This window comes from Dioscorea cayenensis, chromosome 7 (assembly GCF_009730915.1).
Source record: "Dioscorea cayenensis subsp. rotundata cultivar TDr96_F1 chromosome 7, TDr96_F1_v2_PseudoChromosome.rev07_lg8_w22 25.fasta, whole genome shotgun sequence".
NCBI lineage: Eukaryota > Viridiplantae > Streptophyta > Magnoliopsida > Dioscoreales > Dioscoreaceae > Dioscorea > Dioscorea cayenensis.
The window spans coordinates 23,727,957-23,742,857 of NC_052477.1; the positions used below are offsets into that span (position 1 = coordinate 23,727,957).

General features: G+C 38.8%; 2 protein-coding genes across 8 annotated transcripts; one reads left to right on the forward strand and one right to left on the reverse strand.

Annotated features, from left to right (window-relative positions):
- Positions 1-4,108: 4,108 nt before the first annotated feature.
- On the forward strand, positions 4,109-5,012 carry LOC120265854. Of its 2 annotated transcripts, XM_039273827.1 has the most exons (3): positions 4,109-4,197; positions 4,424-4,502; positions 4,575-5,012. In XM_039273827.1, the coding sequence occupies exons 1-3, from the start codon at positions 4,151-4,153 to the stop codon at positions 4,719-4,721; spliced, it is 273 nt and encodes a 90-aa protein (XP_039129761.1). In that variant the 5' UTR covers positions 4,109-4,150; the 3' UTR covers positions 4,722-5,012. The 2 variants fall into 2 exon arrangements, with proteins under 2 accessions (XP_039129761.1, XP_039129760.1); XM_039273826.1 differs by having other exon boundaries at positions 4,424-5,012.
- Positions 5,013-5,119: 107 nt separating this feature from the next.
- Positions 5,120-12,225, reverse strand: LOC120264865 (disease resistance protein RGA2-like). Of its 6 annotated transcripts, XR_005537575.1 has the most exons (5): positions 8,699-12,225; positions 7,496-7,695; positions 7,193-7,359; positions 6,108-7,103; positions 5,140-6,019 (listed from the first exon to the last, which is right to left on the reverse strand). XR_005537575.1 is itself a non-coding variant. In XM_039272739.1 (2 exons), exons 1-2 carry the CDS (start codon positions 12,211-12,213, stop codon positions 8,740-8,742), a joined length of 3,426 nt encoding a protein of 1,141 aa, XP_039128673.1. In that variant the 5' UTR covers positions 12,214-12,225; the 3' UTR covers positions 8,581-8,739. The 6 variants fall into 6 exon arrangements, 1 of the variants encoding a protein (XP_039128673.1); XR_005537576.1 differs by lacking the exon at positions 7,496-7,695; XR_005537579.1 differs by lacking the exons at positions 7,193-7,359; positions 7,496-7,695; positions 8,699-12,225 and having other exon boundaries at positions 5,120-6,019; positions 6,195-6,223; positions 7,080-7,186.
- Between the last annotated feature and the right edge of the window lie 2,676 nt (positions 12,226-14,901).

Sequence of the window (14,901 nt, forward strand, 5' to 3'; positions counted from 1 at the left end):
GACCATGAAGGAAAGAAGATCTGAGATTTACAGAAATTGGGTCTCTGGCCAGTTAAATCGGAATAAATTTTCATGCAAAGATTAATATTCCTGGCAACCCGAAGAGAAGCTTGGGAGACTAAGATCAAGTCATCGGCATACATTAAATGATTAAAGTTGTGACGTAAACCAGCATTGAAACCAGGGATAATGTTATTGCTCAAGCCGAAATTAAGCAGGTTAGAGAGAGTTTGTGACACCAAAATAAAAAGATAGGAAGATATAGGGTCACCCTAGCGAACCCCTCGAGAGGAAGAAAACCAAGGTGAAGGAATACCATTAATGAGAAGAGAGAATGAACTAGAATGGAGACAGGAGGAAATCCAGGAGATCCAAATCGGGTGAAAATTTATTTTAGATAGAAAAGCAAGAATTGCACTCCAATTAATTGTATCATAAGCCTTTTCAATATCAAATTTAATCATCATCCTAGGGGGGCTATAGGAATCATTTTCAATCGAGTGGACAACCTCTTGCACAGTGATAATATTATCAAAGGACCAACGGCCATTCACAAACCCCACTTGCTTAATAGCAACAATTTTAGGAATGACTCTCTTAAGCCGATTAGCTAGAATTTTGGAAATAATCTTGAAACATATGTTGCAGAGCGAAATAAGTCTAAAATCAGAAACGAGTTTAGGGTTCTCTTTTTTAGGGATGAGAATGATATATGTTTTCCCCTAGGAAGAAGGAATAATAGAAGTTTTAAAGAAGTGCTGAATGGCAGCAAAAAGACAGACCTCAATAACATGCCAAAAATTTTGATAAAATTCCACATTAAAACCGTCGGGGCCAGGGGACTTACCTGTGGGAAGCTCCAACAGGGTCAGATAGACTTCCTCGTGAGTAACATATTGGATGAGAGAGAGATTATCCGACTCAGAGACACGAGGGAGATCAGGGGAAGCCCATCCAGAATATCCCTATTAGTAGTCTAAGGAGCACTCCAAAGGTGTTGATAATAACTTATGAAAACTTGATCAATGGCAGACGGATCACAGAAGGTATTTTCATTGAGATCCATAATCTGTGAAATATAATTAGTATGCACACGATAACGATTAATAGAATGGAAAAACTGAGTGCATCTGTCACCATCTTTAACCCATCTAAGATGAACCTTCTGAGCCCACTTACTGCTACTTTGGCTCTGGAGAGAAGAGAGCTTAGCATAAAGCTCCATCAAGTTGTTAAAAGAATTATTATCAAGTTCATTACTTTCAAGATTCTGAATTAAGTCTTCAGTACGATTAATGGCGGAATCTAAATCATTTAAACCGGAAGCCTTCCAGGAAATCAACTTGGAGCGAGTACGGAAAAGAAAGTGGGAGAAGGCTTGCATGGGGTTCCCATGGGGGGAGAAATTCCACACAAACCTCACAGCACTATGGCAACCCAAAAAATCAATCCAAAAATTTTCAAACCTGAAAACATGCTTACAGTGTTTTTAGAGAATAGTAATCGTGACGAAGAGCGGAGAATGATAAGAAAAAGAGCGATGAATATGTTTAAGGTTGTAGGACCTAAAAAAGTCATTCCACTTAATATTCACCAAACAACGATCAAGCCTAGCCCAGCGGCGAGCTGTGCCAAGCTAATTGTTACACTAGGTGTAAGGGGAACCAGAAAATTTTAAGTCTAGAAGGTTATTATTATCAACAAAATCAAGGAAAAAACGTGATTTACGATTATAATAGGAAAATGGACCACCCTTATGCTCGGATCTATAGAGGACGGAATTTAAATCCCCTAAGACCAGCCAAGGGAAATCAAGATTATTAATTTTAGAGAGCTCCTGCCAAAGAAGACACTGACTACGGTACCGAAGAGAGCTATAAATCACAGAAATAATAAAACGCGAGGAAGATTGAGAGGTCACTGCTAGGTGAAGAGCACGACGAGAAGAGGCAGGAGGAGTGAGCTTACCAATGATAGGGTTCTAGAAGACGATGATACCCCCTGAAAATCTGTCAGACAAGATCGTGGCCCACTGCCATCTCCAAGGGATTTTATTACAGAAACGATCGAGATGTTCTGAGTTGGCCTGTGTCTCCACAAGACAAACAAGAGCCGGATTTAGGGTTTTGATGAGCCGAAGAACTGTGGAGTAAGTGTCGCGAGCAGAGATACCCCTGCAGTTCCAAAATAAGATTTTAGCTGTACTCATTAGGAAACTAATAAAGAGAGAAATACGATAACCAAGCATAATGAGACGAGAAACGGTGATGAAACAGAGAAAAGAGAGCAAGGAGCTTAGGAGCGGGAGCTTCCCGCCTCTTCCCGCCTCTACCCTCCCCTTTTTCGGCGACACTTCACTGGTGTGAGAGTTTTTCCTGATCAAAGTGTCCCTTCTGGCCTCTTTTTGGTACTGGTTTAGGGTCATGTCGTCGTCCGGATCACCATCATCGGACATTTCTTCATCTTCATCAGCAGAGAGATCCTCCTCATCAGAGCAATCCTCCTCTATAATACCCGGATCCAAAGCTGATGACACCTTTTCCACATGGAAGAATGGGACTGGTCTCCAAGACAGGCGGTAGAAGGATTAACTTGCAAGGAGGAGCGAAGGATGGGGGGAGGGGATGAGGATCGAGAGAAATTGTTGTTCTTTCCAACATCTTGGGCGGAGAGTCTAAGGGATAGGTGAGTGGAGGGGTTAGGCGGAAAGTTGGTATTGGGGATTGTTTCGAGGCCTGGGGAGGAGTCAACAGCAGGTGCATTAACCTCGGGATTAGGGGCGGTGATTTCTGGGGGTGGATCAACGGCTAGATTGGTAGGACAAGGGTTAAAAGGGGGTAAATCCGGAGTGTCAAAGATCTAATTGATACGGCTCGCGTAAGAACCAAGGAACCGCCCTCTGCCAGCGAAGGTTCTACTGCCACGTGGGTTATGAGAAACGGGGTCACGGGATTCCACAGCAACGACACTCGACTAAGGTGCAGGTCCCGAGGGCACGTGAACAGCACATGAAGACCGCCCCGTCCTCAAGCTCTGCCACACCGGCGAGAGACCAGAAGCCACGGCAAAACCAACTCTAAGGGATTAATAGAATAGTCTTTCAGAGGCGAGGGGTCAGAGATGTCCATCCGTTGTTCTTCCTCCATGGAGACTTGGGAAGACTCCGTCACCGGCACTTGCAGGGGACAAGCGGGCAGACGGGAATCACTGGCTCCCACAGATTCAGGACGAGCACAGGACTTGCTACCATGACCCACCAAACAACAGTTATAGCAAAAGGTCAGTAACCATTCGTAGAGAACAATGACGAACACACGATGAGTATCATCCCCGAGCCAAAACCCCCGACAAAGGGGCTTGGAGAGATCAATCTCAATGCACACACGGGCGAACCTTGATCGGGACAGAGTGGAGGTGAGATCATCAATTTTGATAAGGTTACCAAGGTTACCAGCGATCGTTTCTAGAGTCTCACCATCCCAGCACTCGACCGGGAGATTATGAAACTGCACCCATAACACAACAGTATTAAGCTTAGCAAATGAAGGTTCAAAGAAGGGTTTCCAGGGAGACAATTGCAGTATAATTCCATTCACAGACCAAGGACCTCCAAGGAGGAGATGTTTCATTGCTAGCTCAGTGGAACATCTGATCAATAGAAAACCATTTGGTAAATCTGAGATAAATATTTTGCCAAATTCAACCCATTTAGCTAGGAGAATGGATTTCACTTGATCAAATGCACGGGCTTTCCAAACAGTTTACCATATAAAGCATACTGAAAATTCCTAGGACCACGCCCGAGCGCCTCAGCATCCAGCTTAATGAAGCTGGTGGTGGACGCCTTGAGTTTGTCTAAGAGTTGTTCATTGTGGAGTGGGAGTTATAGATTGTCTGTGAGAGAGACGAAGCGATTTGAGACCAGGACTTGTTGTGGGAGCCGGGGGGAGGGGGTTGGCCCCCTCTTGCCATAGCAAGGGGGTAAGAGAATGAGGGCCTCAGAAGATGACAGAAGGAGAACATTCCATGGTAGCCAATTCCATGGTAGATTGGCTACCACTGATTTCTTACATTCTATCAACCTGGGGCCCCATAGTTTTTGTGTATTCTGCAACCTTGTTCAGGAATCTTCTGAGCACCTTTTTCACGAATGTTGCAAAACTCGGGGTGTTTGGGATTTGGTCTCGGTTGCAGTTGGTAAGAATACCTCTTTTCCTGCTAGCTTTATTTCTGGTGAATGGCTTTTTCCCAGGTGTTTTGCTATGAGAATTAGAGTTATCATTGCTTTGGTGGCTTGCTTTCTTTGGAAAGCCTGATGTGATGCCATTTTCAGATCTATCAGACCTAATTTTCATGTCATTTCAATCAAAGCTATCACCTATGCCAATGCTAATCTTAGATCTTCCAAGAATTCTTTTTGCAGGAGGTTGATCCTTTCCAACTTTACTAGCTCTGACAGTCTCATTCTCCTATCGATGGCTTCTTGGAATGCTACGCATCAGGTTTGTAGTGGGGGGTTTTTAGTTTCTTCGCCTAATTACAGTATTCTCATCGTAGGTTGCCTCCTTTTAAAGGCTGAATCCCAACTTGAGGCTGATATTCTAACATTGGTTGTTGCTCTTAACGTCGTCACTTCCATGCCTTTGCAAATCAGCAACATCCTAGTTAGCAACAACTCAATCTTGAAGCTTATCCATTCTGCTGATCCTACTTGCTCTTGACATCTCTACTCGAGTCTTGAACACTTGAAGAACTTATTAGCCCGGGTTAACACTCCTCGAATTAATTCCGTCCCATGGTTGTTGCATCGTGTTCTCATTAAGCCTGCCGGTTTCGGTCGTTATCTTCATCAATTATCTCTATTTCACTCTGGGCGGGAGTTACGTCAATGGCTCATGAAATATTTCTTAGACCTGGGTTTTACTTTTGCTTAGCCTTGCACAGTTGGTGTTTGTTGGTCTTCTCAATTTTAGTTTCAGCTGTTCTAGCTTCTTTTGTACTTCGATTTATAGCTCGATAAAGTTAGCCTCTTTGGCTCCTTTTTTTTTTTAAAAAAAACATCCTCTGATTGATAGTGTCAGTTGAGTGTTCAGTACATTTTGATAAAAGACTAGAAACCAAATTCCCATAAAACGCATGGAAACAATGTGAGGTAGAATCAACAGTATAAAATTTCTCTGATTGATTTAATAACCTGAAGAGCAAGTGAACCATGTTGAATTCTGACATTCTCAATCGGCCAGTACAAGAGGTGAGACCCATGCAATTGCATGAACTTCTGTTTGTCATCCACAATAATTGTACTCAATTTTTACTCCTTGTTAAAAGAAGCTCTAGCAGAATTACGACATTTGCTCATACAAGAATCAGCCAATACAGGTCCATATCATCAAAGGAAAAAAGAAAACTCCAAATTCACAGGAATCAGCTGCATATCACCAATCAAATATGAACTTCGATTCCTGCATAGAATAATTTACTAGCATCAAACACCTGTAAAAAAACAAAAATCCTGCACCGCCTGAGCTCTTACCTTGGTAATATTACAATTTCAACCACTAGGAGTATATTCTTTGATAAAATGATTAGAGCGCTTGAACAGTCAGATCAATTAAGAGAAGTTCTATCAATGGAAACCAACAGCATTGTACACCACAAGAGTTCCATAAATTGATACCAAAGATGGTGTTTTCCTGCATGAAGATGCATGGTGATAACAAAGAAAAGAAAATCAGATGGTTATGAGCTATTAATTAAGAACACCATGCTTCAATTGTTATCACTGATCGTGCATGTCTTTTCAAGTCCTGGTGATGTATATTGAGGCAGGCAGCAATATAGAAAAACATGTTCACATGTAGGACACCCAGCATCAAGCTCGCTAATTGAAAATTAGAAAAATACTCTTCTTTGTCATCTGGATTCCAGGCATTCGGGTCCTTGTTATTCTCTTGTTGGGAGGATACAGCCAGAATTTGATAAGCATGCCTTTATATCTCCCACCAAAATTTTGCTCAAGCTTCAACCAAAACAATTGAAAAAGAAAAAAAAATCAATATAAGACGCTAGAAAGAAGACAATAATGTTAGTTGTGTACTTATAATAACCTCAGCAAAATCGAAGACATTGTGAACTTATTGAAACCAACAAAGCCAGTGGTCCACATTAAGGAAAAGGCAGTAACAATGACTTACTCCAGGACGTTCCATTCATGTCTCTTGCTCTATTATACCACAAAAAAAGAGTATTTGGTAATATTAAAAAGGCAGTCTGCATTCAAGTTTGTTTGCAAGAATATATCAAATTATTAAAAACGAATTTATGCATTCATCATGATAAAAGCATCAACAGCAGATTAAAATAAAAAACTGAATCCTAAAACATGAATCCTGCTAGTCATCTTATATATCAAAAGCACTTAAGAATGATGCAGGAAACAAATAAACATAGGTCCTAGATGAAATTGTTTCACAAAGGCAACGGTTATTTAATCGAAGAGCTCTAATGGATTATATTTTCAACAAACAAAAGAAACTAGGATAGAAATTAAAACCAAAAAGATTATAACTTGACAAGAGCAGGGAGAAAAATGAATAGAGAAATGCCAGCAGAACCAACAATTCACAATTTTTATAATTGATTCTGAAATCACAGCAAAAAAAAAAACAAAGGGTTGACTTTTGCATTCTCAAACTATTCTGTTGGTAAAAACATGTAACTATGGCTTTGATTGTCCAAGTAATGAGCTGATTGCTGATGGTGCTAACAGCGACCGAAGATCCATCTTTAACGAAATGAACTTTCCAGTCTTTCCTCTTGTTGCCAAGAAATAACCACCAGTTACTCCAAATCCCTCCTAAAAGTTCAATCAGGAAAACCAAGCCAATTGATTGATTTCTCCAAGGGGATTTTATCTTTAACATGTTGAGTCTTATATCCTTTGGTAATTTGCTGAGTCATAGATAGCATCGATTATGCGACAAGCATACTCTAGACTCAAGCTAATACAAGTCCAAATCTTTGAAGGAAAAAATTCCAAACTCTTTTGCAAAACAATACATTAATCAGCTGGGCATTACCTTCTTCAGAATGAACTGTGGTCCCTGCACAGAACGATTCGCCAATATCAAAACATCCTCCACCACCTAAATCTGTAACCAAGTCACATGTACTATTAAGATTAATACATTACCACTTGGTGCAGTATAGTCACTGATAAAATGATTGGAAGCTGGTTTGGACAATGAGCTCAATTCAGGGAAGCTGCATAAATGAGAACTAGCAAGAGTACACCTCGAGAGTTATGTACATTGAAAGACATGAGATCAATGGGAAAGATTTATCTTTTCCTCTGCTTTCCTGTGCCAAGAAATAATAACAAGAACAAGTGTTAAACATCCATATGAAGTGAAATGAACATGCGCAGATGAAGCAAAGGCACACATCAAGCTTGAAAGAAGGACAAATAGAACTGGATTTTATTAATTAAGAATACCTTGCAATTTTGACTGTGATCTTAAGGCAATAATACTAAAGAACATATTCACTTGCTAACCGAACTAATTAACTTTCGGTAGTGAAACTCTTTTCATGCATTCTGATTCGAGACATCAGGGGCCTTTTCGGTATTGTCAGGTGCATGATCTAATAACCATTGCGTCTCTTCTCCCATAGAACTCTTGCTCATTCATCAAACTAGATTGTTAATAAATCATTGAGAATATAAGATATTGGGAAATTATTGAAAAAAAATAAACTGCTGTTCTAATTACAAACACGCAAGGGAAAAGGCAGTAGTAATGACATACTGCAAGACATAACATTTATGGTCCTTACACTATTAGTTTCTTTTCTTTTACATGATTCAATTCATCATGAGACAAGCATATCTAACAGAATGAAAGCAAAAAAAGAAATTGCGCTATTTTCTTATCTAAAGAAAACGAGACAAGCTATTTTCTTAGCTCAGGAGTAGTTGCTCCTACTTCTGTCTAGACAGGCCTGAGTTGCCTGATGGTGCCTTCCGCCTCTCTAGACTACCCTCTTGTTATTCTGTTTTTTTGTATTTTCTGTTGTGTGTGTTGTACCCCCTCACTTCTGGTGAGAGGCTTGGTTTTGTACTGTTTCTTTCCTTCTCAATAAATATGTGGTTTATCCACATTTATTTCAAAAAAAAAAATAAGTATAAACATTAAGTCCTAGGTAAAATTGCTTGACAAAAACAATGGCTAGTGAATAAAAGATATGCTCTGTTATTTTTGTGAAATTAGAATGTTTACAATTTTAGAAAAATATTCGGTAAAGAAAAAAAAAAAAGAGATAGCATATAAAACATTATCTTCTTTGCATTTTAGGATAAAATGTTATATTCTTTACATTTTAGGCCTTATTCATTGCATTCGATTAGAGATTCTAATCACAATGTTGTGTCTTACATATTAAATGTGTTCTTAATATTTATGGTTTTAAAGTTAGTTGAGGAAGCAGAAATGGAAATGTGATGATAATTATATTTTCAACAAACAAAAGAGAAATTAAAACATAAAGTGAACAGGGACAAGGTGGAACCTTAAAATATGCTTGTTGAAATAAGAATTTATGAAGCACGTAACACCACAGATGAAAATGCCACCAAGAGGAAAGAATTCATCGCAATGGCAATACATTTGTTCATAACTTGAAATGAGAGTAGTACTACCTTAAGAAGGAACATGACTTATTATTTATGCTTTCATGATGTTAGAGACAAGGTGCTAGTAGTGTCCTTCTAGGGCTGCTGTTTATGGATCTTTCTGAGATGCTAGAGACAAGGTGGAAATAGTCTCCTCCTGGACTGCATCGCCTCTCTAGCTTAGGGCATCCACTGATTTCAAGACTTTTAAGAGTAGGAAGCCGCTGATAGAGGCCTTCAGGGAATGACTTCAGCGCTGGACAATCTTTAATTAACAGATATTGAAGGGAAGTCAGACCTTGCATCCCTTCTGGCAGAGACTCCAGCTTTGGACATTTAAATAAGTTTAATTGAGATAATGAAGTGAGGTGTCCCATATCTGAACATAAAGACTTGATGCTTGGACACATGCAAACAGACAAGCTTTTGAGTGATGTGGGGCACTTCGGCAATTCTATCAGTGCATCGCAATCATAAACATCCAGATCCTCTAGAAACGATAGGCCACAATCTCCTTGTGATGATGCAGCACCTGTCAAATTCTTACATGACCCGATATTCAGAGACCTGATGGACTCTAGACCTCTTAACATCTCAACCGGCCAGGACACCAGCTCTTCAAAATGATACATCGAGAGTGTTTCGATAGAGGTAAGGTTCTGCAAAGCCGTTGATAATGGGAACTTACTGCAATCAATGATACTTAAAGAACGAAGTGATGAGCTTAAGGGTCTTGTCTCCTCCTTGTCTTCCAGCAGCAAAGCCAACTCCTCACATCTCCTTAGCCACAACTCCTCAAGAGATTTCAAATGCTTGAAGAACCCCTTCTCCTTGGGCATGAGTGCAGTTTGTGTCCCGCAGTAAGATTCTGTTATCTCTAGGTATTCGAGAGTTGAAATTTGTGGTGGCATGGTTGTCAATTCCGGGCATCGAGTAATAGTCAATCTCTTAAGGCGTGGGAACATGGGTGGAGCCGTTTCTCTATAATCCTCCACATACCACCCCTCCAGGTTAGCCATTTCATATAAAGAAAGATACCTCAGTGCAGGGAATAATGATAATGCATCGCCTGTGGCGTTATTAATAATGTATTTGATGCCATCCATTCTACTAATAATGAGTTCTTCAAGATAAGGTAATTGCTCCAGGGGCGGGAGTTGTTCACATCTTTGGCAACCATCTAGGTTGATCTCAACCAGATTTTGAAGAAGTTGTCCGTCTCTAATCCACATTGAAAACTGTGTGCCCGGATAATCATGCAGACTGAGCACTTTTAAAGCGGCGTGAGGTTTCAGGGCTTCCAACACTTGTTCTGCATTTTCCACTGATGTTCCCCAAGACAGGGACAATGAGTTAATGCTTTGTCTGCTACTCATATTAGCTTCTTTTGCCTCATCCGCATTCTTCACCTCATGGAGGTCATACAACCCAAGTTCACCGTCAAGATTCCAATGCTTTAACTCTCCTATCTTGTTCCCCGCTTTCTCAGAGACAATGTATTTTGTCAATGTTTTCAAGCAACGCAATCGACTTAAACCAGACGGCATGATTTTTAGTTTTGGACAATCACTAAGATGAAGATGTCTAAGACTGTTCATGTACACTATGCTCATGGGAAGTTTAGCAAGTTGAGAACAACCATTCAGATTCAATGTTTGCAAATTAACAAGCATACAGATTGATTCTGGTAGTTCTCTTATGTCAGTATCAGAAAGTTTGAGATATCTTAGATGGTGCAAATATTCTATTGATGTAGACAGCAGCTTGTCAACATTTGCTTCATAACCCAACTGTAACACTCTGACCAACTTCAACTTTGACAATCCAATGAAGTTTGTTCCAACAGGTAATACAGTGCGAACGCTAGGGGCTCGATCACCCAAATCATTTCCTACATAACGATTTAATAGGAAATGACGGGTCCTTTTTGAAATTTTCTTGAATTCGTTACTTCCAGGCAATGTGGAGCACTCATCTCCAGTAACAAATTGTGCAAGGTCATGTATGAGATCATGCATCTTACAAAATCTGCGATGACCATGATAAATACCGTCAGAGCTATAATAATGGGTGATACCAGCACTCATATCAGTAACATTTTGCAGAAGAGATCTCCATATCAATTCACTGAAAATCTCATGGCCTTCAACGTCTATGTCTTTTCCAGTTTGAGATGGAATAAACCCATGAGCGATCCAAAACTGAACCAGCATATCTACTTCAATAACACTATCCTTCGGAAAAAGGGCACAAAAGGCAAAACATTTCTTCACTTCAGAAGGCAAATTAACATAGCTTAGCCACAACTCTGGTCTGATTTTATCTGTAGCACGTGGTATATCCCATATTTCATTATCTAACACAGCTTGCCATTGACTTTCTTCGATATTGGATTGCAAGAGACTCCCCATTACTTGTATTGCAAGAGGTAACCCTTTACACTTATTGACAATTTTTTTACCAATCTCTAGGAATTTTGGTTGTCTTGATAGACTTGTGGTGAATACTGTTCGTTCGAACAAAGCCCAGGAGCTTTCTTCTGATAAACCCTGTAGAAGACAAGATTTTTTTGCACCCATTATTCTTGAGCAGTTGTCATTGCGTGTGGTTACTAAAATTCTGCTTCCTTCTGCCCCATCAAGAAGCAGATGTCTAAGTGCATCCCACTTCATGTGATCTTCATTCCAAACATCATCAAGTACAAGAAGATACCTCTTCTGCCCCAGTACTTGCCGTAGATCCTGCTGTAGCACCTCCATGTTTGTATCCGCATAAGGTTTCTTAGAGGCAGCGAGCATGATGTTTCTAGCAAGTTTTGCCACATCAAAATCATCAGACACACATACCCATATGCATAGTTGAAAGTGATTCTTCACATTTTCATCTCCATAGATCAACTGAGCAAGTGTTGTCTTGCCTAAACCGCCCATACCGACTATGGAAACCACAGCCACTTTCTCTTCAAAATGATCATGTATCAGCATCTGCACAATTTGCTCTTTATCTTCATCTCTGCCAATCACTTCTGAATCAGGTACATATGAATGTGTCTGTGGCCTATTCCTCCAAGGTCTGTTGTTGTTATTGTTGTTGTCTGCAACCTTAAAATTGAACTTGTGCATCTCCTCTATGACATCATCTATTCTTTTGTTGATGCTTTTAAGTTTGTGCCCCAACTGAAGTTGAAACAGGAGTGGGTTATGATGAAGAGAGAAAAAGTCACGCACCTTGCTTTTCAGGGGACCGTAAAACTCGGCCTTGCGCTGGATGAGTAGGACATGTGTGTTGGCCTGATTGAGAATGTCCTCAGCATCATAGGCAGCATCTTTGAGCAACATCAGCCATGACTTGACATTATCCTCCATGAGCTGCCTCTCCTCTGCACCTTGAACCAGAGGTTTGATTTGGACTAAATAGCTATCGAGCTTCTTCAGGTCCCCATCAACTCCTCCCCAAATTGGGCGCAGATATCGGATAACAGGAGAGGCTGTCAACTCGATGATCTGTCCCAAAACTGTTGAGAGAATAGCTTCCACGGCCATTGTTTCCGATGAGAGATCTGACAGTTGACTGAACACACTTCTCTTCTTAACGACATATTAATGGGAGACAGTTCTGGTGGTACACGCAAACGAGTCCACAGCCACTCATATTTGGCAAATATTTTAGATTTATGATAAATAATAAAAATATATAATAACGTTATAAATTAATTATTAACCAGCATAAATACTTATAAGCCATTTTTTAAAAAAGAATTTGACTAATTAATCTATCTATTTATTTTAATTATCAATAATTTTTTTATTTTTGATTTATTTTTAAATACTTTTCCACTATTAATTCTCACTCGTTCACAATACAATGGTACAATGGATTTTTCATAAACTTATTCAACCAGTAAACCTCTAAATTTTTTAAAATCAGCAATTTTTTTCATTAATTTAACTAAAAAATTCAAGGATTGCCAAATAAAGTTGAAAGTTTCAAAGAACCTATTGTTACTTTTCTTCTTTAAGCATGGTTCATCTTGAGAGGTTTCTCATATGGGAGAACATAAGTGGAGTTACTAAATGACTTGAGCCTTTCTCATTCTGCTCAATGAGTGGATAACTTGAAATTTAATACACTTATCTTGTTTAGTAAAATGCAGTGGTGATGATTTTCAAAATTTAATCTATAGTATGCAAATTGAAAATCCATCAAATATATGGATATGAATGTTGGATATTATATATGAATATGAATGTTGGAGCTTCTAAATAGCATCTATTTTATTAACCATGAGACTGGAATTATGACATTACACTAACAATTGTTCAAAAGAGCCCACAATACAAAACAAAGTTAAAATTGGAATTCTTCATGCCTTGATGATAAAGAAAAAGAGCATGAACCATTCTGCCTTCAATAGCCAGCTTGTCAGCAATACAATTATGATCTCTAGTGAATACTTAAGACCAGTTAAGATCCATCAGTTTGTAGGATTTCGTTTGAGGCTTGATACAAGTTGGTTCCATAGGTAATGAAATGGCTTTGATTCTCCAGGCTATGAGATTCTGCTGATTGCTAATAATAGCTGACAGCAACTGAGGATCCATTTATAATGAAATGAACTTTCTGCTTGTTGTCAAGAAATAATCACCACCAACTCCAAATCCTTGTTAGAAAGTTCCTTCAGAAAGAAAAACCCAATTGATCGCTTTCTCCTATGGAAATTTGTCTTGAACATGTTGACTCTTTATCAAGTGGAGATTTGCTTTGTCATAAATAGCATCAACTGTGCGACAAGCATATTGCAAATTCAAGCCAACACAAGTCCAAATCTTTGAAGGAAAAACACTCCAAATTTTTGTGCAAAATAATACATGAATCAGTGTAATGATTGCAAATAAACTAACCTCTTTAGTCCCACATCGGCTATGAGATAGACTTCTTGTGTGCATATAAGTGGTGGGCATCCTTCACCACTAGACCGGTCTTTTGGTGACACGCTCTCCTCACCACTTGTGTGCATAACAATCAGCTGGGCATCACCCTCTTGAGAATGAACTTTGGTCACTGCACAGAATAATTCACTTGGTGCAATGTAGTAATATAATATGCATCACATGAACAATTCACATAACAGAGTCACATGAACTATTGGGATTAATACATTACCACTTGGTGCAGTGTAGTAACTGATAAAATGACTAAAAGCGGGTTTGGAGAATGAGATCAATTCAAGGAAGCTGAATATACGAGAACTAGCAAGAGTACATCTCGAGAATTATGTACATTGAAAGACATGAGATCACCGGGAAAGATGCATCTTTTCCTCTGCTTTCCTATGCCAAGAAATGATAACAAGAACAAGTGTTAATTAACCATAAGAAGCACAATGAATATGCACAGATAAAACAAAGGCACACATGAAGCTTGAAAGAAGGACAAATTGAACTAGATTTTATTAATTAAGAATACCTAACAATTTTGATTGTGATCTTGAGACAATAGTAATAAAGAATATATTCACAGTTGCTAACTGAACTAATTAACTTTCTGTAGTGAAACTCTTTTCATTCAGTCTGATTCCAGACTTCAGGCACCTTTTTGGTAGTGTCAGGTGCATGATCTAATAATCATGTGTCTTCTCTCCCACAAAACTCTTTCTCATTCTTCAAAATAGATTGTTAATAAACCATTGAGAATATAAGATATTGGGAAATTATTTGGGAAAAGAAATACAGCTACGGTTCTAATTACAAACATACAAGGAAAAAGCAGTACCGATGACATAGTGCAAGACATAACATTTATGTTCCTTACACTATTGGTTTCATTTCTTTTACATGATTCAATTCATCATGATACAAGCACAGATAAAAGATTGAAAGCAAAAAAGAAATCGTGCTATTTTCTTATCTAAAGAAAACAATGACGCAAAATAAATATAAACCTTAAGATATACTCTGTTAGTTTTTTGAAATTAGAGTGCTTACAATTTGAGAAAATATTCACTAAAAAAAATAAAGATAACATATAAAACATTATCTTCTTTACATTTTAGGTTTTACTCTCTGCATTCGATTAGAGATTCTAATCACAATGTTGTGTCGTAAGTGCTAAATGTGGTCTTAACATTTATGGCTTTAAAATTAGTTGATGAAGTAGAAAACTTGTTTCTATCGGTAACAACTGGGAGAAAGTGAAGCATAAATTGAAAAGTGATAATAATTATATTTTCA

Bases quoted from the DNA above. Each gene is read 5' to 3' on its own strand.
- LOC120264865 (XM_039272739.1), bottom strand. From the start codon at position 12,213: ATGGCCGTGGAAGCTATTCTCTCAACAGTTTTGGGACAGATCATCGAG. The intron at 10,696-10,743 runs ACCCATTATTAT...CATCGCAGATTT, and splicing joins CTGATATGAGTGCTGGTATC to TGTAAGATGCATGATCTCAT.
- LOC120265854 (XM_039273826.1), top strand. From the start codon at position 4,151: ATGTTGCAAAACTCGGGGTGTTTGGGATTTGGTCTCGGTTGCAGTTG. The intron at 4,198-4,423 runs GTAAGAATACCT...TTCTTTTTGCAG, and splicing joins TTTGGTCTCGGTTGCAGTTG to GAGGTTGATCCTTTCCAACT.